The 24,482-nt window shown below is 50.6% G+C and overlaps 12 protein-coding genes across 12 annotated transcripts; 3 read left to right on the top strand and 9 right to left on the bottom strand.

Moving 5' to 3' along the window:
• Positions 1-135: 135 nt before the first annotated feature.
• N7525_004792 (origin recognition complex subunit 2) lies at positions 136-1,821 on the bottom strand (the record flags this gene model as incomplete). The annotated part of the gene is made up of 1 exon (XM_002565465.2): positions 136-1,821. The coding sequence occupies one exon, from the start codon at positions 1,819-1,821 to the stop codon at positions 136-138; it is 1,686 nt and encodes a 561-aa protein (XP_002565511.2).
• A 718-nt stretch (positions 1,822-2,539) lies between these two features.
• N7525_004791 (bifunctional ornithine acetyltransferase/N-acetylglutamate synthase) lies at positions 2,540-4,004 on the top strand (the record flags this gene model as incomplete). The annotated part of the gene is made up of 2 exons (XM_002565466.2): positions 2,540-2,994; positions 3,077-4,004. The coding sequence occupies 2 exons, from the start codon at positions 2,540-2,542 to the stop codon at positions 4,002-4,004; spliced, it is 1,383 nt and encodes a 460-aa protein (XP_002565512.2).
• Positions 4,005-4,465: 461 nt separating this feature from the next.
• N7525_004790 (translocon subunit SEC61) lies at positions 4,466-6,347 on the bottom strand. Its single transcript, XM_002565467.2, has 5 exons — positions 6,265-6,347; positions 6,071-6,171; positions 5,836-6,003; positions 4,693-5,768; positions 4,466-4,634 (listed from the first exon to the last, which is right to left on the bottom strand). Exons 1-5 carry the CDS (start codon positions 6,272-6,274, stop codon positions 4,553-4,555), a joined length of 1,437 nt encoding a protein of 478 aa, XP_002565513.1. The 5' UTR covers positions 6,275-6,347; the 3' UTR covers positions 4,466-4,552.
• A 479-nt stretch (positions 6,348-6,826) lies between these two features.
• N7525_004789 (uncharacterized protein) lies at positions 6,827-8,185 on the bottom strand (the record flags this gene model as incomplete). Its single annotated transcript, XM_002565468.1, has 1 exon — positions 6,827-8,185. The coding sequence occupies one exon, from the start codon at positions 8,183-8,185 to the stop codon at positions 6,827-6,829; it is 1,359 nt and encodes a 452-aa protein (XP_002565514.1).
• A 495-nt stretch (positions 8,186-8,680) lies between these two features.
• On the top strand, positions 8,681-9,632 carry N7525_004788 (putative cyclin; the record flags this gene model as incomplete). The annotated part of the gene is made up of 2 exons (XM_002565469.1): positions 8,681-8,932; positions 8,988-9,632. The coding sequence occupies 2 exons, from the start codon at positions 8,681-8,683 to the stop codon at positions 9,630-9,632; spliced, it is 897 nt and encodes a 298-aa protein (XP_002565515.1).
• Positions 9,633-10,074: 442 nt separating this feature from the next.
• Positions 10,075-10,415, bottom strand: N7525_004787 (uncharacterized protein; the record flags this gene model as incomplete). Its single annotated transcript, XM_002565470.2, has 2 exons — positions 10,075-10,197; positions 10,275-10,415. 2 exons carry the CDS (start codon positions 10,413-10,415, stop codon positions 10,075-10,077), a joined length of 264 nt encoding a protein of 87 aa, XP_002565516.2.
• A 263-nt stretch (positions 10,416-10,678) lies between these two features.
• N7525_004786 (uncharacterized protein) lies at positions 10,679-11,584 on the bottom strand (the record flags this gene model as incomplete). The annotated part of the gene is made up of 1 exon (XM_061213172.1): positions 10,679-11,584. The coding sequence occupies one exon, from the start codon at positions 11,582-11,584 to the stop codon at positions 10,679-10,681; it is 906 nt and encodes a 301-aa protein (XP_061070193.1).
• A 1,112-nt stretch (positions 11,585-12,696) lies between these two features.
• Positions 12,697-13,020, bottom strand: N7525_004785 (uncharacterized protein; the record flags this gene model as incomplete). Its single annotated transcript, XM_061213171.1, has 1 exon — positions 12,697-13,020. One exon carries the CDS (start codon positions 13,018-13,020, stop codon positions 12,697-12,699), a length of 324 nt encoding a protein of 107 aa, XP_061070192.1.
• Positions 13,021-13,092: 72 nt separating this feature from the next.
• N7525_004784 (uncharacterized protein) lies at positions 13,093-16,245 on the bottom strand (the record flags this gene model as incomplete). The annotated part of the gene is made up of 2 exons (XM_061213170.1): positions 13,093-13,954; positions 14,222-16,245. 2 exons carry the CDS (start codon positions 16,243-16,245, stop codon positions 13,093-13,095), a joined length of 2,886 nt encoding a protein of 961 aa, XP_061070191.1.
• Positions 16,246-17,223: 978 nt separating this feature from the next.
• Positions 17,224-18,387, top strand: N7525_004783 (ATG3/ATG10 family protein; the record flags this gene model as incomplete). Its single annotated transcript, XM_002565471.1, has 2 exons — positions 17,224-17,774; positions 17,847-18,387. 2 exons carry the CDS (start codon positions 17,224-17,226, stop codon positions 18,385-18,387), a joined length of 1,092 nt encoding a protein of 363 aa, XP_002565517.1.
• Positions 18,388-21,127: 2,740 nt separating this feature from the next.
• N7525_004782 (putative cell wall protein) lies at positions 21,128-21,841 on the bottom strand (the record flags this gene model as incomplete). The annotated part of the gene is made up of 1 exon (XM_061213169.1): positions 21,128-21,841. One exon carries the CDS (start codon positions 21,839-21,841, stop codon positions 21,128-21,130), a length of 714 nt encoding a protein of 237 aa, XP_061070190.1.
• A 1,077-nt stretch (positions 21,842-22,918) lies between these two features.
• N7525_004781 (uncharacterized protein) lies at positions 22,919-24,171 on the bottom strand (the record flags this gene model as incomplete). The annotated part of the gene is made up of 2 exons (XM_061213168.1): positions 22,919-23,591; positions 23,849-24,171. The coding sequence occupies 2 exons, from the start codon at positions 24,169-24,171 to the stop codon at positions 22,919-22,921; spliced, it is 996 nt and encodes a 331-aa protein (XP_061070189.1).
• Between the last annotated feature and the right edge of the window lie 311 nt (positions 24,172-24,482).

Here is a 24,482-nt window from a genome sequence, read left to right as displayed (position 1 = left end):
GTTGGTTTTTGCCAACTGACAAGGACGCAATTTGGGCGGTTGGACGCGCATATTTGAATTGGTAAAATGTTCATTCGTACAGGGGTATCATGAGTCTTGATCTATTCCACACCAAATACAGAGGGGGAATCTATGCTACCCCAGCACCAGATCCTCCAGCACGCCCTCCATTTCATCGCGGGATAGTGGCACACCCAGAATCTCCATGCCGCTGGCATCCATGCGCGAAGTGATCATCTGGTGGTCGTGGAACTCCTTCAGCAGGGTACGGAACATCATCTCCGAAGAAGCGACAAACTCTTCCGTTGCTTTCTGGTAAAGAAGGCGGAACTCGATGCCAGTTTCATCGCCAGGCTTGCCGCCCTCTGCCGCGCCTTCGTCGTCTGACTGGTGACCGTCGTCCAGTAGAGTGATCAGTTCTGTCAGCAGGAGACGATACAGGTTGCGTGCATTCTCGGGGAGACTCTTGAGCACAAAGCCCACGCCATCTTTCCCGCCGACACGGCGGCCCTTGCGTCCAAGGAGAGCGTTAACCTCCTCGACGACGTCGGCCTCTGCTGAGAACGGAAGGAAGGTTGTACAGTCATGGAAGACGAGATTGAGTTGATCACGCAGACTGATGTCCCACATGACCGGGAAATTGGGGGTATCGGCTGTAACCAGGAGACGGATGTGCGGTGTTGCAGCCAGACGGGCAAGGAGCGCTTGGTTAGCTGCGCGACGGAGAGGCGGGGCATCGATGGAGTTGATCAAAACGGTGACGGGCTCTTCATGCGATTTGAGCGCAGATTGTAGGAATTCGAGGACTTCCGTTGGCTGCGCGCCAAGCTTAGATGGTGCATTGTCGCCCATCACGGCTGTGACGATCGTAGCGAAGATTGATCGAATGGATATGCCTGGCGTGTAACCATTGACCATTACGATGGTTGGATTCGTAGTGTCTGACAAGCGGTGGTCGTAGATCCACTCCGCGAATTCATCCGTTAGCTTGCGCTTGGAGCCGTAGCCAAATAGGCAGATGTTGAACCCTTCATCGAACTCGAAAGCCCACTGCGGGAAAGATCGGTGGTGCAAGGATTGCAGGTACTCCTTCTCTTCCTTGCACGGATCCTCATATTGTCCAAGCTTCTCGAAATATTCCTCATGCGTTAGCAGCGGTACTTTGTTGAGGGTGGCATTTGATGTCTTAACAGGACCAGCGCGGTTCTGGAAGAAGTATCGTTCGTGGGCAGGGAGCTCGCCTTCCGGTGTCGGGGAGCGCTTATTTCTAGCACCTTTCGGTCGTCCTGCACGTCGCTTTGGTTGTTTCACTCCTTTTTCGGGGGCATCATCTTCGCCTTCAGGTTCTATACTCTCCGCCAGAGGCTGACCTGCATTCTCCGTGTCAGGCTGATCTCCATGTAAGATTTCCTCCGCTAGTCGTTCCGATCCATCCCAAGCTGTATCCTCGTCCTGCTCGAACAGCACCCGTGCACTCTTCTTCCGCGCAGATCGGTCCGCATTCTTCACTCGAGATGGAGTCGCTGCAGTTGCGGACTTGGGTTTGGTAGGCGTAGCGAACAAGCCACGAGCCTTAGATTTGTGGGTGGGCGTTTTCAGCCCAGACTGTTGTAACGGCGTTGCAGAGGCACCATTGGCCTTTTTGGGTGTTGATTGACCGCGTCCTGATGGGGGCAGCTCGTAGGAGGCATCGCCGTTTGAAAGTGAAGCGTTAGGCGCGTGGCTGTTCAACGCGCCATTGGATTGTTCTAGGGCTGTTCGTCTTCTTTTTGGGGTCGAGACAGGCGGCTGGTCGCCGGCGTCTGAGAGCTTACGCTTCATGGCGCTTTAGTCAGATTATAGTCACGTAGACGCGAAGGGAAGGAAGCAACAATACCATCAGATCCGGAGAATGTGCACAGGGTCGCGACGCAAGGGGGTTCCAAGGTAAATTCGAGATCTCGTTATTGAAGGGAGCTGCAGGTCTGACACTGGAATGCAGGGCTTAATTGGGTCTGGAAGTGCTTGAAGGAATTGAATTGGAGCGGGTGGGTTTCTCCGACTCGGCGTCTCCAGGTTGGAGGTAGAACGGCGACTATCGACTGCACTGTCTTGGATTCAACACAATCCGCGAGATTACACCTTGTATCCTGATCTGTGTCATACGCGGTCGGTCTCTCTACTTTGTATTGTTATAAAAGTTCAATTCAATTTTACTCCAGAGGGTTGGACTAAAAAAGTCGCGCATGTAGTTGTCATGTGAGCAAATTCACTGATCAGACTAAATTCCAACTTCTTATATTTAAAGTACTCATAGTATTCAGCAAGCAGAGGCCAAATAATCAAATCACTCAACATATCCCCAGACACCTCAACTGCAGTGGGCTCATACCGCGCAATCAGTTGCCGAGTGCGGAGCTCCCGAGATCGGCTACTTTTTTTCCCTTGACTCACGAGGCTTGACTCACAAGAGCAGCATCTTCCCTTATAAACCCCGGGCCTGTGTCTACTAATTGCCCTATACAAGACACACATGGTTCTAACTACCCAATCCGCCAGCATGGCGACCTCCCTCGCCCGCATGCTCAAGGGCCAGGTCCGATGCTACTCCGCACCGCTGGACATGGCCATTCCAGCCTCCAAACAGCGCTACATCCCCACGACCGGCACATACCCCCAGGGCTTCCAGGTATCTGGTACCCATGTGGGCGTGAAGGCCTCCAACACCCGCTTCCCAGATCTGGCACTGATCGCCTCCGATACGCCATGCTCAGCCGCGGCAGTGTTCACAACCAACAAGTTCCAGGCTGCGCCAGTGCAAGTCAGCAGAAAGACCCTGCAGAGCCGCAAAGGCGATGGTATCCGAGCTGTTGTGATCAACTCAGGCTGCGCCAATGCCGTTACTGGCAAGGGCGGCCTAGAGGACGCAGTGCAGATGGGGAGGAAAGTAGACGAGTGCAGCGGTGTCGAGAACGACAGCTCTCTAGTAATGAGCACCGGTGTCATCGGACAACGGTAAATGCACCACTCCATCTCAATTGCTTCACAACTTACCCGAAGAAACCCCCCATAACTAACCAACAACCCACCCACCCAGCCTCCCGATCTCCAAGATCCTCGACCGCATCCCAACAGCGCACTCAACCCTCGCCTCAACACACGAAGCCTGGCTCAACACAGCCCGTGCAATCTGCACCACAGACACCTTCCCCAAGCTCCTCTCGCGCACCTTCACCCTCCCCTCCTCCCCAGACCGCAGCTACCGCCTCGCAGGCATGACCAAAGGCGCCGGCATGATCCATCCGAACATGGCGACTCTGCTCGGCGTACTCTGCACAGACGCGGCGGTCGAACCCGCAGCCCTGCAATCGATCCTGAAACACGCCGTGTCGCGATCCTTCAACTCGATCTCCATTGACGGCGACACGAGTACAAACGACACGATCGCGGTGCTGGCGAACGGCGCTGCAGGCGGCGAGACCGTGCGTGCGCCGGGCGCGTCTGCCAGCGCGGACTACACCGCGCTGCAGGGTGTTGTGACTGATTTCGCGCAGGAGCTGTCACAGCTGGTTGTGCGGGACGGAGAGGGCGCTACTAAGTTTGTTACTGTGCGTGTGCGCAACTCGCCGGATTATGAATCTGGGCGCATGATTGCTTCGACGATTGCGCGTTCGCCGCTGGTTAAGACGGCTCTCTATGGTAAGGATGCTAACTGGGGTCGGATTCTCTGTGCGGTGGGTTATACGCAGGGTGTGGCTGAGGGGACTGTTGTTCCTGAGCGGACCTCTGTTAGCTTCCGTCCGGTTGATGGAAGTGAGGTTTTGAAGTTGTTGGTTAATGGTGAGCCTGAGACTGTTGATGAGCAGCGGGCCAGTGTTATTCTGCAGAATGAGGATCTTGAGATCGAGGTTGATCTTGGTGGAGGTGAACAGGGCGCTGCTGGATGCGGTGGTGAGGATGCTGTTTACTGGTTCTGTGATTTCAGTCACGAGTATGTGACTATCAACGGTGATTACCGCACTTAAAAATAGATGTATTCCAGCATTTGCAGTGGACATTATCGAATCGAGGGAGATTTCGGGATTAAAGGCCTTTGGAAGTGAGAATGCCTATATTTACGAAGAAGAGCCGTTGAAATGAGCATGTATAAATATGAACGATATTGAGGATCACGGCAAGTTGAATATATGATTTTGGTTTTTTCTAGACACATATGGTTACAAGACCCTAAACAGGGCACTTTTAATCGCTGAGCACCGTCTATCGAGTGAGATTAGACCCATATGATTCTACACATGGACGACATAAGACGTTGACACATTTGTGTCGACGTGCAGAGACTCCTAGATAGGGGACCTCGGGACGTTCATCGGCAAGTTAATCAACCCGCACGACTGGATATCAATCGGTATAGTTCCAATTCAGCCAAACAGACGGCGCTGATCCATTCACCCAAAAAGTATAACGTAGAACGGACAGGGAAAAAAAAAACGACAGAAAAGTAAACAGAGAGGTTGCAAAGGACCGGTGTGATCCTATGTCATGCTGCTCGTGAAATTACGGACAGTCTCGTTTAGCTGCCGGGGACGAGGCCCTTGAGGCCAGCGCCAATGTCACCCTCACGGGCGGCAATTTCAAAGTAGCCGTAGATGATGCTGTATTAAGCTGTTAGCTGAGATGAACATATTTGAGATGTCAAACGGGATAACTTACGTAACGGCAAGAAGAATACCAGTACCACTGCCGAGAGCACCCATAAGGTCGGAGGCGACGGACAGGCCACCAATGCAGGCACCACCGAAAGCAGCGGCAGTAGGGATAACGCGCTTCAGCTCCTTGTACATGCTCTGCTCACGGTGACCAGACATGACAAGACCCTGGTCCTTGAGCTGCTTAGCAACGTCGCGGGGAGCGGAGCCGGAAACCTCAATCCAGGTCTTGGAGAAGAGAGCGCAGGCAACAAGCATGAAGGTAATGTAGACAGCGGTGTGGATGGGGTCGAGAAGAGCCTCCTTGAAGTTGAGAGGAGGTGACATGTAGTAAGCAATACCAGAGGCGGCGTAAAGCTGAGCAGATCCCTCACGGGGCTCCCAAACTCCAAGGAGCTGGACCAGGATGTTCTCAGAGAAGCGAGAGTACAGCATCTGACTGATGAGGAAGATGTTGGAGCACAGCGCGGACTGGAGCATGATGGGCATGTTGGAGGTGTAGAAGAGGCGGACGGGGTACGAGCCGCGCATGCCACGCTGGCGGGAGGACTTGACGGGGATCTCAACACGGAAGCCCTGCAGGTAGATGACAGCGGCGAAGACCAGAAGAGTAGCCAGGAGGTTCATGACGTTGGGCAGGTTCTGGCGGTAGAACGCCTCGTACAGGGCGCGCTGCTTATCGGGCCAGGTCAGGAGAAGGTGGAACAGAGCGATGATAGCACCCTCGAACTCGGGGCCACGGCCGGTGTTGATGGTGGTGGGGGAGAAAGCCTTCCAGACAATGGACTCGCAAATGTTGGTGGCAATGAACAGGGAGATACCGCTGCCCAGACCGTAGCCCTTCTGGAGGAGCTCGTCAAGCAGAATGACGACGAGACCGGCCACAACGAGCTGGACAATCAGGAGAACACAGATACCGGCACCGAGGTCACTGGGCTGGCCGTAGAGACCAGTCAGGACGTAAACACAGGCCTGGCCGAATGAGAGAATGATAGCGAAGAGCTTCTGGGCGGTCTGGTAGAGCTCGCGGTCGGTCTTCAAGTCGAGGTTGACATCAATGAGGTGGGTACCGGCAAGGAGCTGGAGAACAAGTTGTGTCAATATAATTATCGCAAATGGTGATAGGAGAAAGTTGTGAATCGCATACCTGGAAGACCATGCCGGAGGAGATAATAGGGGTGATACCCAGCTCCATCAGAGTACCCCGGTTACTGGCCAGCATCATACGGAGCCAGTACAGGGGGTCCGAAGTGTCGGAGGAGACAATACCGTAAAGAGGCATCTGACTCATGACCAGGAAGATCATCAAAGTCAACTGTAATATGTTTCAATTAGGATTCAAGCCGACTTCGCGCGGAGACAGCGGATTCAGGGCGACATACACCAGTCCACATCAACTTCTGGTTGAAGGGCACCTTGGTCTCAGGAGCTGCCACCTCCGGGAGGAGGGGCGTAAAGGGCTTGATCAAGTCAAGGAAGCGTACTATAGTCCTCCATCAGCATTTGACCATCAATTGAGGGTGATTCGACACGGATTGTTGCGATTGCGTGCGCGACGAGGATTCGGGGAACTCACGGCCGCTCATGGTGGCTATCTTCCTCCCAGTCCGTTAAAGAATCAAAGAAAGCTGGAGTCGAAAACCAGCTAAAGGAATGGAAAATATTAAGAGAAATAAAACAAAAGGAGAAGGAAGTGAAGTTGTCGAGAAGATGGGGGGAGGAGGGAAGAAGAAGACAGAAGAGGTTCGCTGGCCACTTTTCGCTTCCGCGCTAATTAAGGCCACTTGGTCTTCGCCGCAACAACCAACTTGGTGACTCAACCAGCACAAGAACGGGATATTTGGAGGTAATTGCACGGTATGAGCTCTAATATGAGCTCCAATTCAATCGTCCAGAATCGTTTTTTTTTTCTGCTAGTCTTTCAAGTCCGACGTGTGCACCCCAAAAAGGAGGGCTCCAAGCTATCCCCACACTCCAGAGGCCACGGTACTAACTACGCGATCGGAGGGTCTACAACATATGGGGTAATTATTGGGAATAATATTGGTATCCATGTCCAAATAAAATATTCCTACTTTCGTCCTTTAAATATATACCAGCATTCTATAAAGAGTATAATATGGCCAAAAGAAAATCTTTCAAGGTCCAACGAGACCCAGGCAATCATCAATGACCACCTCAAGCTCTCCTAATCGTGTCTTCAGGCCCCGGTTCTCGTCTTGCAGGACACCCATGACACTCCAGGCCTCGGAAGCGGGCACGCCGTAGCAGTTGCTGCAATTAGACGCGTTGCCGTTACCACCAGTGAAAGAGCTACCTAAACGAGTTGAAGCAAGGCCCTTCAACACCCGGTCATATGCCGATGAGCGTGCAGGCGGTGTTGCACTTGTGACGGCGACCAGGTTCTTTTGGATTGTAGGTGTTGGCATCGGGCCCGTCGGCGTAGATAGGGCGATCTGCGACATGTTGGGAGACGGTGCTGTCAGCGTGGACGTGGGAGACTCGACACCCTCACGCTGCGAGAAGACGCTATCGGCAACGCTCTCGTCCCCGGACTCAAATCCCGAGTCACTAGTGAAGGTGCTATGGCTAGCACGTTTTCCTCCGCGCCGAGGAGTTTGGAGCGCCATGGAAGGCTCGTCGTCATCTGGATGCACGGTACGAATTGCACAACTGCGACTGCGGGATTCTTCCGCCTTTCGCACCTGTCTCTCTTGCTCCAATTCCTCGGCCATGGCCTGCATGGCTTTCTCTTGATCAAGCACCTTGGCGGCCATGCCGTCCAGCTGCATCTTGAGGTGGTCGACTCTGGCGCGAGTCTCTTCGAGCTCCTCCTGCTTTTCGTTCTTCTCTGCCAAGGCCTGGTGCATGGCGAAGGTCCGCTGCTTATAGGCATCCTGCATGCGTCGTAGCACCTTGTCGGCGTGATCTCGTAGGGCATCCAGCGCCTCATCGTTGGGATCGTCCAACTCTGGTAGTGAAAGAGCAGCAGTGATGTCCAGATTCAGGAACTCATCGTCTGCTGGTTCTGGAAAGTTGGGCCTGCTCGGTTGTCGCCGCAGGCCGAAGAATGAAAACCGATTCGTTGGGGTTGAGTTCTGCCTCGTATGTGACATGGATGGTGGAGCTGGACGGGAATCTAATCCGGTCACGTCTGAAGCACTGTTAGGCCCCATTTTCAGCCCCAACTCGACTGGATCAGATTTCCCCTGGAACCAATCTGACAAGATCCTGGCTCTTGCTTCAAGCTTCTTCTTGGGGAAGGTTTCCGTCCAGGGGGTATTCTTCGGACCTGATATCGCGTCGTCGATGCCCTGTTCAAATAGTGGAGGTCTTGCAATATATTCCGTGTTTGCCCGACGATGTGAAGACGGATTGTTAAAGTGATTTGAGGTTAGACGGACCGACGATCCTGGGGGTGTCAAGGCAACGGTCTCGTGAGGTTGAGTGCCATCGGAATGCAGGGTGACAGGTACATGGGAGAGATCGGTAGACATGTTCTGAGGGGTTATTTCGACAGCACAAGCAGGCAGGATAGAAATGCCACGTCGATTCAGGCCCAATATGGCGTGTGCAACCTGGGGTATCTGTAGGGGGAGAGGTATGAAGGCTAATCAAGGACGAAACAGACCCCTGGATGGTATTCAAGGTCAAATGAAAAAGGGTATAGGTAGTTTCAGTGAAGTATTTCGTGTTTCACAGTGTTGAGTCTTTCGTTTTTCCAGAATTCGAAACCAAAACACCGAAAAATAATTTGACAGGAAAACAAGAGGCTGGGGTGATGGAAATAGCGGTGGCTGAACAGGAGCTCTCTCCACCTCCAAGATCCACCACATCTTCCTTTCCAATCTGATTAATTACACGGACTCCCAAATTAGCGCCTCTAGGCTTCTTTCGAGTTCGATATCGTCAATTTTCCCGCTCCCGCTGTGCATGGTTTCAGCTGCACGAGGATCTGCGTCATTGCACGTTTTCTGCAACCTCCCAGCGTCATGGCTCCCAACGGTCTGAAGCATTTATCCAATGCCCTGGCAACGCCAGACCAACTGTCCAACTCTTCATCCTCAATCGACAATGTCCCGTCTGATCTCGAAACCTCCATTCGTTGTGCGGGCGCACAGCTCACTCAGGCTGCCGGAATTCTCCTACACCTGTCACAGGACGTAATTGCCCAAGCGATCGTGATCTTCACGCGTTTTTGGCTTGGCGCTGATGGGGGTAGCTTGCGAATCTACTCCGTCAAGGTAAGAAGAGTTCGAGGAATTCTAAATTGGCCTTCTGATCCACTAACCAGAGTAGGATGTATCTGCCGCGGCCTTGTACCTAACAGCTAAGCTTTCCTTTCAACCGACCTCCCCACGCTCCGTCCTGAATGTCTACACATTCCTCCTATCGCAAGATGCATCGCCCTTGTGGTTTGTGAGACAGAGCGGGGCTCCTGGAAGCCCCCCATCGCCCGAGACCTATATCCTGTCCGAGGGAGGTTACCAGTCCGCCCGGCTAGTCCTCCTCCGCACCGAAACGGTTATCCTCCGTATTCTCGGCTTTGATACACATGTCGCTCTACCACATACGATTGCTTTGACGTATCTTCAAACCTTGGGTGTCACAAAGCCCGCTGTGGCTCAACGTATCATTCAGCACCTCAATGCGGCGCTGCTCTCACCCCAGCTCCTTTATGTCACCCACCAACCAAATGCCCTGGCTGTGGCTGCCATTTACCTCGCTTCACGCGAGGAGGAGGTCAAGCTTGTGGATGGCGAGTGGTGGGAAGTCTTTGATGTTGATCGCGAAGAGCTCGGCTTTTTGGTCGTCGGCATGAAAAGCACAGAAGGCTTTATGCGGGCGGAGGTCAGTCGGTGGAAGAACAGAGCTATTCCAATGGTAGTAGATGAGGTGGATGCCGAAATTGAGCGACGGCGAATGATGGAGGAGGGCGAATGAACATTCTTTGACTTTTGCTGAGAACATCAGATTTCAAGATCAAAAGCCTACTGGGAAGGATGTTCTGGTAGAAGCTACCCAGCTATCTACCAAATAATATACCGCAGGATCGCAGGAACGCCCTATCAGCAGAAGGCCTCACGGCTGAAGACTTCGCGAGATCCCGGTCCGCACCCAGAAGGAATTCTCGCAACACCCGACAATAGACGGCCTCGTCTCTGCAAGTGTGGCCGAATATGCCACCAGAAGATTGGCTGTTCCACGGATTTGGCCAATCACCAGTGAATTCCGCGGCCTGTCCAGCTGAACCTATATGTTACATACTATAGCCTCTCTCATGGCTGTAACATCAAAGTAGATGTATGAATGCTATTTCAGAACTCAAGTGCAAGATCGCTAGGTAAAATTCTGGTGATAAATGAACGACATAAATGCTTCCATCCTACTCCATATGCTCCGCCCGAGAAACACCCTCGACAGGCTGGTGATTTTGTCCTCCAATATGCGCACCACATTCAGGACATTTCGCTAGCTCCATCGGCATACCACATTCGCCAATAGCAAACTGAAGAAAGAACAGAAAAGGTTAGCTATGTATGTCTCTAGGAAGAAGATCTCCAATATTCCGCAAATTCAACTCACCGGATGTCCGTTGATACAATTGTACCAATGCCCAGAGTTAGTTGCTATGCCTCCTCGCCCGCCAACCATGGCAATCTTGATGGACGCAAGTTCCTCTGGCGTAATCTCCTCATATCGATCCTCTTCAAAGAGACGATTCATTTCCTGAACTTTCTCTCGAAGTTCCTCACAATTGCCCAATTGATCGCATAAATGCAAGGCATCGGCAAGGAACTCACGCGCCATATTCCTGCGGTTATCACGCGATTCTAACCCCGTACTCGCCCGTCTTTTCATATCAGTCTCATCCTTTCCGCGTACTGGACGTGTGCGATTGTACCATCCGAGCAGTTCGGATATTTTGGCAAATGCGAGGGTTGCCGTGATGACAATACGGGAGAGGCTCCCACCCTTGGCTTGGATGATCAAGTCTTGGCAGTCCTCCAGGAACGGTATCGTTGAACAGTGAGGATTGTCTCCTCAACCTTCGCGTTTGAATTCAAGAGTCTGAACTTATCGTGAAGAACGAACTCTCGGGCCCTGATAGAGATCAATCGTGCCCTAAGAGTTATCTGGTTGTCAGGTCTCGGCGTGGATATTGTCAGTCTTCCAAGCTGGCTGGAGACGGTGGTAGCTTCTTCATCTGATGATTTCTGACGCAAAGCGATAGCATCCTTGAGCCGCTTGGCCGGTTGATGCCCTGTGTCCATCATTTTACTGAGGACTGCAGCTTCTTTCGCAAGCTGGACGAAGGCCCTATATCTAGTGTTAATCTGCGCTTTAGTAAGGCTAATTGGCCTCGCCGTTGTGTCTTTGGCAACAATCGCATCTGCGAGGGTATTCAGACGGGAATCAAGGGCTTCCAGGTCGATGCGTCCTTTGGTTAAGAATCGCTTGCATGTTTCGTCCATAACAGCTCGATTGATGACACGGTTGTAGCGTTTTGTTACAAACTGACGAATGGGCTGCTTGCAATCAGGGCACGATGGTATGGTACTAGCAAGAGAAGCAGAGACATCCCGAAGGCCGTCGAACTTGCCAGATCTGTCCCTTGTGTACACTTCATCTAAGCGGACAAGACCATCGACCGACTCACTGGTAAAGAAATGGCCGCAGCCGAGCACGACAATTGGACTCTCGTCGAGGTTGATTTCAGAATAACATTTCCATTCAAGGAAGTCGACACGAGCGTCTGGCTTGTCACCGCATTCTTGACACAGGCCACTTGGACAGTCTTCTCCGCAAAGACTCGGGCACTGATGACCGCAATCGAGGACTTTCGTGCATCGCTCATCGCACGGAAGTCGATCACACGGTGCTGCACATGGCATTGAGTAGGAACCTTAGTGAGGACAAACCCAAGTGCATGTCTCGATACAAGGTGCACATGCCTTTCCGCAGGTGGAGGCACAAGTTGAGTGTGAGCATCGAACCTTTTTGGTGTTAGCATGATATAGGAATAGCCAGGGATGTAAATAAGAGAAATAGAGGAATCTAAGCTCACCTCGCATTTGGCTTCACAATTCCCACAGCCTTCGCCATCATGACATACCTTGGGGCACCTATGGTTACAGATACCAAGTGGACGATCACATTTCTTTGTGCATGTCGGATGCTCAAACGACACTACACCGTTTTCACCTTCCTTCAAGCACTTCCCACAGACACCTCCACAATTGTGACCACATCCGAGAATTTCGGTGTATGGCTCCGTGCAACTAAAAATCTCAGACGTAACGTCAACAAAGCAGGCAAGACGGAGAACATAGCCACACTTGGTAATGACCTTGTCCACTTTCACGTCGCACTTAATCGACGCTAGATTATGCATCTGATGGCACATAAGCTTCTTTTTAACATGGCCACAAGGAAGCGTCACGTCGCGGATTTCAACCATACAAAGACCACACTCTTCACCACAGAGCTTAGGACATACATGGTCACAGGTCTTCCGAATTCGAGAACAAGGCTTACAACATACAAAGCCATAGTGCATGAACGATGAATGACATTTTGCCTGGCACCGGTGGCCACATGGCTCGAGACGACGGGTGCATAGGATATTACATCCACCTTCGGGGCTCTTCGTCTCGAACTCATGAGGCTCAGAGCAGAGGATAGATATTTCGGGGTGGCGGGGGCAGCATAGGGCCAGTTATGTACCCACTGCGTTCGTTCGTGTGAGCTGAGCGTGAATATCAGCCCACATTGGGACATTGAGGTAGGTCTCGGAATTCCCGATCAGGTATATCCCGTACTGTGCTCGACTGAGGAGCATATTGATACGGTTCTCGGTGCGAAGAAAGCCGACTTTTCGTTCTAAGTTGCTCCGAACAAGGGAGACGATAATCACTTTCGCCTCTTCGCCCTAGAAATTATCAACGGTAGCAAGACGCAGCGTCTGAAGGAGCGTTTTCCTCTCAATGGTCTTACGAGGTCCTACTTAAGGTGTCTCTTCCGTATCCAAGCCGAGCCCCTCGGCTGCTAAGGCCTCCAAATCCCGCTCGCTAAGACATATTTCGAAATCTTTGCTCAGCGATACCCTAAGCTTCCGCAGTTGACCGGTGTAGGGAGTCAGAAAAGCAATGTCATTGCTGCTGTACTCTCCCTGTCGGACAAGATGCCGCACAAGAGCGGTCGCCATGTCAACCTCCCACCGATTGCTATGCGATTTCACACGTATATCATCTTCGCTCGTGTCTTCATCGCGTCGATGGTCCAGCCAGAAGACATTCTCTCGCATTCCGACGACGTTAGGTACGTTCATAACGTTTTTATAATCTTCAAGCTTTGGATAGACACTTCGAATCAGTTGCGAAATCTCGGGCCTCATTCTTCGCTATACATAGAGTTGTGCAACAGGGGCAGGATTGAGCCCCGGCTCGCCAACAGCACGTCTCTCAAATTGGCTCCGATCCAGCTGCCAGGCTTTCCCGGATGACGACTCAAGGCTAAGCGAGTAATTTTGAATCTGCGGCCGTAGCTGCCGGTGATCGCCAATCTGGATGAAGTGCTCCACGCCTGGCATAAGGGATGAGATTACATGTGCCTCCATCACCTCGGCTGCCTCTTCGCATATAATGACTCTTGCTCCTATGCGGCGCAATGTCTCGATATTTCGCGCAAGGGATGTCGTCGTGATGCCTACAACGTCGGCTTGAATCAGAGCTCGTCGGTTTATTTCTTCATGGACGGCGTGTATGTTTTCACGCGAACGCTCAGCGCTATTGATAGCCTCAAACAGTGAGGCACTCTCTTCTTTGCACCACTGCTTAAACCAGCTCTTTGCAAGAGTTTGGCGTTCTGACTTCGAGAGGTGATAGATATTTCGCTCGGCAGAGCGTGTCAGGCGTGCCAAGCGCTCATCGGGCTCATCCACATCCTCAGTTTTCGAGCAATTCAACGATTTGACTCCCAGCCAGTTCAAGAGGGGATCTTCAATGACCAGTTTGTATCCCTCGTCATCCATCAGGTCCAATTGTCTGTGTATGGCGGGCCACTTCCGGCGCAAAAAGTGCTGCATCCCTTTCCAGGTCGGGCCCTTTCGAGACTGGTGCAGAGGCTTCATGGAATAGCCGGCTATTTTCATGCATTCCTCAAGGTCGCTGTAGGTTTGTCCGAGTGTTTGAGACTCTACTCTTGTCTTTCTGATGCCGCCGCTAACAACGCGAAGGTTCTTTCCTTCCAGCTCAGTAGCCTGACTGCGGCCGCCAATTCGTATGATCTTCTGGATATCAATGGCAAGAAGGTGCTTCAAGAATTGGTCCAAGGCATGGTTCGTGTAGCACCTGTCGTTGAGGTTAGCCATATGATCGACGGTTATACATAGAAAAGCCGCTTTCCAAAAGCGAGCCTTTTTGGCCCTTTTCTGCTGTCTACCCGACAAACTGACAAGACCGACGGACTACGGCCGCATAAACGGCCGACTGTTTAGGCCATTCAAGATGTGTAGAACAAGAAATACTTACATCACGATGATTGGCCCCAAATTCGCGCTTGCTTTGATGGCGAGGAGAACCTGGACAAGCTTGACACCAACATGGGATTTTCCCGTGCCAGGTGGCCCTTGGATCATGGCATATTCCCGCGTGAGAGCAGCAACAAGTCCCTGACACTGGCCGCGGTCGAGACCAGTCAAAACTCCCAGCTCTTCGAGTTCAAGAGACTCCGGGAAATTGGGATCTAACTTGATATCTCGGGCTCGATCTTTATTGATTGAAAGGAAGGGATAAGCAAATCCTAGCTTTCGGGCATATGCCGGTGGAGGTATATCGGTACTCCCCTTATCCCCATTCTGGCCTGGCAAAATCAATTTCTGGAATGCCAACTCCCCTTCACGCTGAACACGCTGTAGGTTCTTAAGAATCGGGACAAATGTTGCAGGAATGAGGCCATGGAAGTCAACCAGTGTTCCTGGGATTTTCTCGCTGTAAATTTGGCCGAGGAGATCCAGTTCTTGCTGTGAACATGTCGCGAGCTTCACTGTAATGCTGGGCGGATGCCGATTGGAGACAAGGGTACTTTCTTGTTTCTCTTGCTCTTGCGAGGAACACTTGACTGTGACTTCGAGAAAAAGCAGTCTTTTTCGGGACCCTTCAGAAGTCAAGAAGCACACCAGCGTCCCTACCTCTAGTCGGTTAGAGTCTTTCCACCATCTGGACTGCTCGGCAAGAGGCTTTTTGCGTAGTTGGGGTGGTACAGAGAAGGATACTGTTGCTTCAAGCTCGTTTCTCCCATTAACGAAGACATGCTGGACATGTGATGTCATGTAGATATGCGCCCTGGTATCCTTGTTTGATAGCTTGGGATTTGGGCCACCTTGCCGCAGTAGATCTCGGAGTACATCCTTAACAGAGCCGAAGATATCGTGGCGCAGAAGCCGGAACGTGGAGTCAATGTATCTCAGCGTAGGATCTGCAATGAAGTGCGGCTGAGCAAAGTTGGTGGATGGTAGATATTCCGAATAGTCACTGACGATCTCTCCCTGTGTCGGAAGAATTTGAATCTCTGAGATTTCTGCAAGGTCGTTGTCATGTCTGCCACCAGGAATTTCCATGTCCATTGGAAATGTCGATTGAGCTAGTCGAGTGCTAGTCCTTGAAACGCTTTCTTCGGGTACTGTGGGTGGAACAAGACCGCGGAGTGCGCTTGCTACCACATTTCGCATGATTTCGATCCTGTTGTCAAGCGCCTCGACGTCGGCCTTGGAGCAGACTTTGGTCATCTTGTGGACCAATTCGTACAATGAGCCGAGAAGTGCAGTGAGGTCATCATGGAAGCGTGCCCGTCGGACCCTGTACAGAAGCTGATACAGGGCACTCAACAGCAACTTCACCATGTCTGGAGTAACGAGAGTCTGATTGTTGCTGTTTTGCTCAAAGCTGTTTATCATGCAGTGACAAACGCTTTCCAAAAACCCGATTGCTCGATCTCCATTCGGGCCACCAAAGGTTGCGTACATAGTGCCAACAAATGAATCAACAGAGAGACAATCCAAAAGGGAAGGGTGGGTAATAACTTTGAAAAATGGCTCAACATAGACAGGAATATGGCGATTTGAGTCGTGGCCGGTTGTATCGATAGTTGCCAGTATGAACCCGTGTCCATCAAGATTGTCATCCACGAGGTCTCTAACAAGGAACTGTTGGTCCCCTGTATTGTCACTGTCAAGTATTTCAATCGCCCCTGCCCATAGTTGAAGAATCTCTTCTGGTCCTCTCTGAGATCTGACACCGATGAAATTCCTTCTCAGGATCTTCTTCCAGTCCAAGTATCGTTTCCGGGCCGAACCATCAGTTGTAGGATCAGGCTCAGATCCACTAGCTCTTGCCGGGTCATGAGAGAACTTGCAAGTCGAGCCGTAGGTACAATTTCCACGCTGAAATTGCTTGCAGATTTTGTCGCTTTGGTTACGGGTTCCGAAGCTGTTCGACCTGTCTGGATTGCTGGTATGGCCTTGGCCGCGCAATCGCCGGTTTCCACGGCCAGCCATGATTGTATAGGCAAAATAAACCTTCAGCTAGTGTATCCAATTACAATATGCTTCGTCGTGTCAGCATAACTCCAGCAAATGAAGAAAATATATCTCTAAGAGAAGTGGTTGGCTGACCGGATGATCCCAAAGTAGGTGATTTGAGCGAGTAGGGAAAAGGAAGGCAGTTGATTTCCTAGGAAATTAAGTAGCTGGCAATGTAATTATAGGCAATAAAATTCCTGACAAACAATCCGTAGTTGCAAATAGCAAACACCAATATGCACCGCGCCTAGAATACTCAAATTATCTGCTGAGCGACGGTGAAGACTGACAATTACACTCATCCCCAGCCTACTTCATGTATGCATATAAGGTAGGATATAGCACCGAGAACTAAAGGCTAAGGATGCTATAGAATATGAAAGCCCTATAAGTTGACGTATAGTACATAGAGAAATTCATCTGTAAGAAGAGCCAGGAATTTATACAGACTAGAAGTACAAGAATCCTCACGTATCTTATTCAAATATAGCAGGTTGCAATATGGATCTCAAACTACAATCTTGCTTGAAGAAGTTGAGATATGTTGCTTTGAACAACTTTTTCTGATCAAAAAGGATCATTGTCTTGGTATAATAATCGGTAGAGATGGAGATGGCGTTTGCTCTCCTTCTATTAGGGCAGATACATTAGATAGCCCTTCGTACCTGATACAGACCTTTTTATATGCCCAAGCCATGACTTTTCTTCTGGCAAAAATAAATAAATATTTCTGAGAAAATGGAAGGATGTTGAGCTAGAATAGTTTACTAGTTAACTCCAGATCACCTGGGCTCGGGAAAATAACGTTCTTATATAAGCAGGTACCGTCACGTGGATATCAGTTCAAAATGACGCTCACCCGTGGACGCGGGGCGGATCATGTGCTCCACCGCTTATCATTTACCCCCGCCGCTTCTTTCGCATCTCTCTCTTCACTTTCACCTGTGAAACACTATGAATATCCTACACTCTACACTGTCAACCTGGCGGGACCGCCTGGCCCCGGTATCACGCACGTCCACCTTCCGCAACACCGGCCAAATCACCCCAGAGGAGTTTGTTCTCGCCGGAGATTATCTAGTCTACAAGTTCCCCACATGGTCATGGGCCGACGCATCAAGTCCGGCAAAACGTGTATCCTACCTTCCAGACGGCAAGCAGTTTTTGGTCACTCGCGGAGTGCCATGTCATCGGAGGCTGAATGACAATTTTGCCGGAGATGCAGGGCTCGAGGATGAGATCGTGAGGGATTTCCTCTCGGGCGGCGACGGCGGTGAAGGCACAGTGGCCGACGATGGGGAGGATGGATGGTTGCGGACTGGTGGCGGTCGCGACGCTGGAGCAGACCATGATAAACAAGAAGCTCGGATTCGTGACGTGCGGACCGTCGATGAATCTGGAAATCTGGGCGAGCAGGAGGAGGATGATGACATCCCCGATATGGAGGATGAAGACGATGATGAGGAAGCCATCATCCGAGAGACAGATGATCAGTCAGGGACACCGTGAGTACCGTTTTCCTGTCTTCAAACTTCACCTTGCCCTCTTTTCTAACCCGTGGCTTGCTATCGGTCCAGATCTCTCCGCACTTACACCCTCTACATTACCTACTCTAACTTCTACCGCACGCCCCGGCTCTACCTGTCCGGCTATTTGTCGCCATCCGAACCGCTTCCGCCACATCTGATGATGGAGGATATCGTCGGCGACTACAAAGACAAGACCGTGACGTTAGAGGACTTCCCGTGGTTCGAGGGCAGCGTCAAGATGGCCAGTGTACACCCATGCCGCCATGCCTCTGTGATGAAGACACTTTTGGATCGTGCCGATGCCGCGCTCAAGCTCCGCCGCGACAAGCTCAAGCAGACGCAGTCACGCGACGAAGCGGACCGCGTTCTTCGGGCAGGCGGCGGATTGGAAGGCCTGGTGGATGAGACGAAGAATATGTCGCTCGGGGACTCCCACCACGCACAGCCTGGCGGGGACGAGTGGGAAATGCTGCAACGCGATGAGGAAGAACAGGTCGCTATCCGGGTAGACCAGTACCTAGTTGTGTTCCTCAAGTTCATTGCCAGTGTGACGCCGGGCATTGAGCACGACTTTACGATGGGGGTATAGTTTCTTTTAATGGGATCCAGACTCGTCTTATCCGATCCTTACTTTCCAGAAAGCTATACTTTTTTTTTTGGAGAAATTGGACTGGGGAGTGGCTAGGATCTGGCGTGCTGCTCCCTTGTTCTTGATTTTCGAAATGTGATATGCATGACATGATATGAGTTTGGCGTTAATCTGCTTTTGGGAGCACGGATAATCTCCTTTCCCCCTTTCTGGGTTGCTTTTGCTGTGTATTATCTTCGTTAGCTTTGGGAGTTTTCCCATGGCAATTTTACTACGATCTGTGAAGATTCCTGAGTAGGCATCTTGCAAAGCGAGATAATAACAGAGCCCTTGCATTTTTGAAGTAAGCCCAAGGGACGAAAGTTGAACTAATAACGATAGGAAATAGAAAAGGCCGATATATCAAATAGATACATGTATGGATGTTTGTATTGAGATGGGGGCAAGGCTTTGTTTCTGTATGACCATTCTTAGTACTCAGGTTCAGTATAATCTCAAAAGTTATATACATGTATAGGAAGTCCGTTTCACAAGTTAAGCCTCCTGCCGCCGTTTTCTGCATACCAGATATCTAAATAGACCAACCGAGACTACTCAAAAAGGCATACCTAAGACATATAAAAAGACTAAAAAGACTTGTCGGAGAGGAGCACCTGGATAGACCACCAAGACTACGGCCATACAAGCGGCCGACTATATAGTCTCAAAGCGGAAGGTATACGAGTGTGTTCCTATTAAGGTACGTGATACCGGTGTTGGGCATGAATTGAACATCAATGGTCGTCGGGCCAAAAGTTCCTCACCGGCCTTGCGTTTAGTCCCAGTTATAACTGGCGAACGGACTTCAGCAAGGTCAGAACGGACAACATCCTTATAGTGTCAATCTTGTACCATGACATTCCACTAACGTACAATCTCAGTCCAGTTTCCGATGATCAACTTGTGGTTTCCTGCCTGTTCGATATCCCAATGAAGTTTCACTTGCACTGCAAGGTTTACCCAGGCTTGTGTCAGGTACTATTGTCCTCGTGCAGTCGACCGCAGATAATCGATAACCTTTGATACCCAATAGAACACAGTGTTAAATTTAGACATATCGAACGCAGAGGAGAAGTATTGAAATAGGTCCTCTGGTTTTTGCTTCACAGCGAGTGGTGCTGGAGTCCGTTTGGTATACTCGATTTCCTTGTTGATTTGTGTCTTTTAGAGTTAGCATTTCCATTTCATCTAGATATCATTGTTTATTATTTTACCTTCATCCTTTGCAAAGACTCGGATTTCCAGGATCTGCATGTGTCTCGGACATATAAAAGGCTGCTGTTGAACTCAAATGAGTTCTTATTTGCATGTGGCAAAACTTCGGCAACAACTTCTTCAATCTTGTCCGTATTGAAGTGAAGAGCGTAGATTCATATAGAATGACTGTAATAATTGCGTGAGATGATATTTTGCTCATGATTCCGTTGGAACACTTACTTTGGTCTGTAATGAGTTTGGACCTGGCCCAAACGTTAGAGGTACACGGACTGTCTGTACCGTGTACTCGAAACATGAAGCTATTCAGAGCCTCATTTCCCCATGCAAATGAGTATATGCGGTCCGTGTGTAGCGTTGAGGTTGTGTGACACCGTTATTGGCTCGTGAAAGTAACTATGGTTCGGATAGATATTGCGGGGAAGTTTCTTTGTGATGATGACGTTGGCTTGTTGCCTCGGACGTTCAGTTCCCTGAATGTCCCGGGTGTCTCCATATAACAGTTGGCATCTTTACTGGCCTTCCGAATTGTCGTAGAACTTTCAGGAGTTGCATAACTGTTGACATGCAGTGCATGCAGGGTATGCGTTTGTCTCTCTGTGTGCAGACTGAGCTCTTTGAGCCTTTGTCTAGCTTGGTCTGTTTGTCATATATCGCTGGCTTATATACCAGCTTCTTTCCATAGTTTCATCAGCACCTCACTTCTTCTTCATCTATCTCTCTCTCTCCGTAGCCTCAACAAATAACCTCATCGCTGTCTTCAGGAGTATGACCGTATCTTCCTTTCTGGAGCCAGAGACGGATATGTGCGTTCAACTCTCGTATAACAAGTCTTGCAAACCAGTGGCGGAGAGGGATAAGATTGACCCAGAGGTCTGGAGCTTCTTTGCTGTTCACAAGTGCCGACACAGGTTGATGTTGTAAATCTTCGAATTTCACGAACTCTGGTGCTTTGATTTGGTCACCAATTGGGCTAAGGGGGAGTCTGTGAAGTCGAATAGTGATCGCATCATGAGGCGCTTGAATATGTACAAGCATTTCTCCCCACTGGAACTATTGAATTTAACTTAATAGAACATAATAGAACTTGAAAATCAACAGTATATCAAAATAATATATTCCAATTGAGAGTAATATCAAAAACAAGTAACAACAAACCACATAAGAACTCCGAATAGTGCAAAGCACGCGTGGACGCCCAAAGTGAACAAATTGGACAACCATCCGCAGTAGCTGGACAAGAGCCAAAAAGCATGATAAGTAAAAGGTCGGCTCTCACTGAGCATAGAAGATACATGTAATCTGGGGTGAGTACACCAGCCGACGTAGACAAATTATAAAAAGAAGAGAAAGCAAAGAATACAGATGTAAAAAAGCAGGAGATACACAGGTCCGGACAATCATTAGATAGACCATGTCGCTGACGATGGTCTATCCGGGTCATTTTCGCCATTCTTTATCGTGTTCGGTAAATGCCACAGCAGCTTTAGTTGAAGAAAGCCAAGATAACGGGAAGAGCCACTACAAGGACGGAACCAGGAAGCAGGGCGGAGCCGGCGTTGAAGACGGGCTGGACAGGCGCAGAAGGCACGGCGGAAGGCGAGGCCGATGCGGTGGGCGCGGGACGGTGGATCAGAGGGGTGGAGGAGGGGGCCCAAGCGGGCGGGGCGGTGGTGAGTGGAACGGAGATGGGGGTGGTGAAGGTGGCAGGAGGGACGATCGTAGGGACGGTCCAGGTAGGAGGGTGGGCAGTCTCAACGGGGGGAATAACAGTCTCAACGGGGGGAGGGATGACCGTGGTGGTAGTGGGCACGACAATGGGAGGCTCGGGGCAAGGATAGCCGTCCTCGTGGTGGTGCATGCCATTGCCGACGTTGACGCTGGGCCCGCCGGGGATACCGACGTTGACGCCGGCGCCGGCGGCTTGGTCAGAGCCTGAGCCTGGGCCGCAGGGGCCGCGGTGGGACTCGTGGAATCCGGCGCCGGCGTTCACGAAGGGACCGCCTGGGATGCCGACGTTGACGCCGCTGCCGGCGGAGGTCTCGCTGTTGCCTGGGCCGTGGTTGGTGGTCTCGGGGGCCTGGTTCATCATTTCCGGGAATGGGAGAGCGGGCAGCTGGGGAGCGGAGAGCACGTTGGCAGGGCCGAGAGCAAGGACCAGGCACATGAGGCCGGAGAAGTTGATAGTAGTGGAGACCATTGTTGCGGTAGTTTGGTTTGATTTGTTGGTTTGGAAGTAGGAAGATGGATGTTGATTAAATAAATCCGAAGATTGAAAATGTCAAGTTGGTAAAGTGGTTGAAAGAGAGTTGAGAAAGAGAGAGAAAGCGAATGACTGTTTAGAGACTGTGATGCTTGATGAAGAACGGAAGACTAGGCGTGAGCAGGGACCCTTATGTACTTTTTGGCCTCCAAGCAGAGTATACACTTGAAAAGTATGGGGATAGAGAGCCAAGGGCTCTATCCAGGACCAGATAGGACCAGATGGGGATATTTCTGCAAGGCACGAACTAATGCTTGGTGGCACTCATCTAAAAAAGCCACAAGGGCAGTGATCTGCAAGGTACAAAGTCAACGGCCGCCGAGAAAGGAAATCATGAGAGACATCAGGTCTTAGGGGGCCTGGAACCAAGTCATTGGAGGTCATTGGAAATTAGCAAGCAGCATGGTTCGATAGTCAGGACCTGCAGGTCTGTCGAGAGACCCGATATGCCCTGGGCAGCGTAAAGCTTATGCACGAGCTCTACCCCGAGCTTCTGAGCTGTACAATTGTAGTAGCTCATGTAGGACAGGATAATTCCATTATGCAGATGGAGTTTGGAGAATACGAAAACACGTGCATGGGGAAGAAAGGTACCTAATAGGTATAGATGCAAGGGATAAGCCAATAAAGCACAGAAACATTAACTGCAGGAGACTTGCCAAGGAACCAATCAGGGTATGGGATTAAAATTGAATGCATATACATCACACGCAAGGAACAGGTGAGTCCAAATGCAACTTGCGACTGTTGTCAAGTCAAACCTCAAAAACGCAGACTGCAAAAGAAAATCCGAGACAATTGGAAATAAATGAGGTTATATTGCACATATCACCATAGATCATAATCTCATAAGGTATATCGCCAAAAAGGAGCAAGAAGATATAAAAAAAAAGTTACAGCATCAAAAGCATATACTCCATGAAAAGAGGAAACACCAAGAGATCCAAAATAGACATGGGATCTATCACACATCACAAAGATCCAAGCGTAGATGTATGTCAAATGTGTGCTTCCTTAGACATGACTCGAGTTCGATATTCCAAATGCAGTGCCAAAATTAGTAGATTTCTTGAATTTGATTTCAGGTTCTTCCTCTTCGCGAGGGAACTCAGACTCAGGATCAGTCTCATTAGGATCAGCCGATTCACCCGAGCCCAGAATATTTTTCGCCTGATCAAGGAGTTTCTGATCGAGTTCATTCAAAAAATTGGAGTCGTGCTCCTCATCATTGATCAGACCGAGAGGCCCCTGGAGAGCGGGATCGTCTGGCACATCCGGAAAGTAGGAGATCTCATTTTCGGAAGGTTGATGAACGTTCGTCGCCACGGGCGCAAATGGAGTCTCCTCAACCTGGGAGGCAACCTCGAGGGGGGTCCCCTCCTGGGTGGACCGTCGACTATCATCAACGTCGATGATCGCCATCGGGGTGTGACCTGCATGGCGGAGCAAGTTCTCATTGGGCGGGCCGAGCTCTGACAGCTTCAATTTGAGACTGTTTCGGTGTTCGATGGGCCTTGCAGCGGTTGAAGGGGCAGTGTCAGGGGGGTTACCAGGGGCGACGGGGAGGGCGGAGTGATCACACGAGCTACCACGGCCGGTGGCAGCGCCGTGGACTTGAGCGTGATGCCATCCAGCGTGCTGTCGAGTCTTTCGATCGGCACCGGGTGACTCGGCGCTGCAGAGCGGTCTACTTGTCGCGACTGGGGGGAAAGGGCCCGATCAAGGGATGGCGGGTTTCCATTTTCAGAGATCGGCGATAGATAGCTTTGGTCTGGAGATTCATGATCGGAGAATACTCTTGTTGGTCGACTGTCTGGACTTGTCCCCTCCCACACCTGAGCTGCGAAGCGATTTGTGTTATATTGCGATATTCCACCTGCAAGCACAAGCTTGGCCGCTTCAGATCCCAATTGATTTGTTCTGCTCCCTTGACCCCTCACTAACTCCTCCAACTCGGCAATTTTCGATCGCAATAGCGCCCGCTCTTTCTCCCACAACTGTCGCTCCTGCGCGAACAATTCCCTCTCCGTCTCAAAATTCAGCCGTTGGCTCTGGAGAAGCGCCCGCGATTGGTCGATATAGGAAGTATCCATGGCGAACGAATTCACCCGCGCCGAGTCCTGGAATGCGGTTCGGCCGTAGCCTGATATGACAGGAGGGAATGTGGCTGAAACGGATTTTGTGCGACGGATAGGGGTTTCGGTCGGAGAGAAGCGTACTTCTTTGTAGAGACTTCCGTGGCCGTCTAGTAATTTGGTAGTCTTCATTGTGTCCGAAATGTGTTTTTCTCACGATGAGCGCAAATCGGCAGATAAGGATCTATTAGGGAATAGACGTGGACATGCACGATAGTAGCGTGGACGATAGTAACACGATAATCACAATCGTGCCCAACCTGCAACGCCTTTCCCACGTTGACCAGTGGAGTTCCTAGAAGCGGTCAATGAGCTCAGAGCACTCCGACGGAAATTCATGCGAGGTTCCCAATATGGCACATGTCAGGCCTTGGGTCACGTCCGTAGATTAAGATGGTTTGGGTAGATTTAGGATTTGGGTAGCTTTCAGGTACGAAATTCCC

The sequence above is a fragment of the Penicillium rubens genome (assembly GCF_028828025.1).
Source record: "Penicillium rubens strain IBT 27055 chromosome Unknown utg000002l_segment0_segment0, whole genome shotgun sequence".
NCBI classification, from domain to species: domain Eukaryota; kingdom Fungi; phylum Ascomycota; class Eurotiomycetes; order Eurotiales; family Aspergillaceae; genus Penicillium; species Penicillium rubens.
Note: the sequence above shows the minus strand (reverse complement) of the source record. Positions and strands in the feature narration are given on the sequence as shown.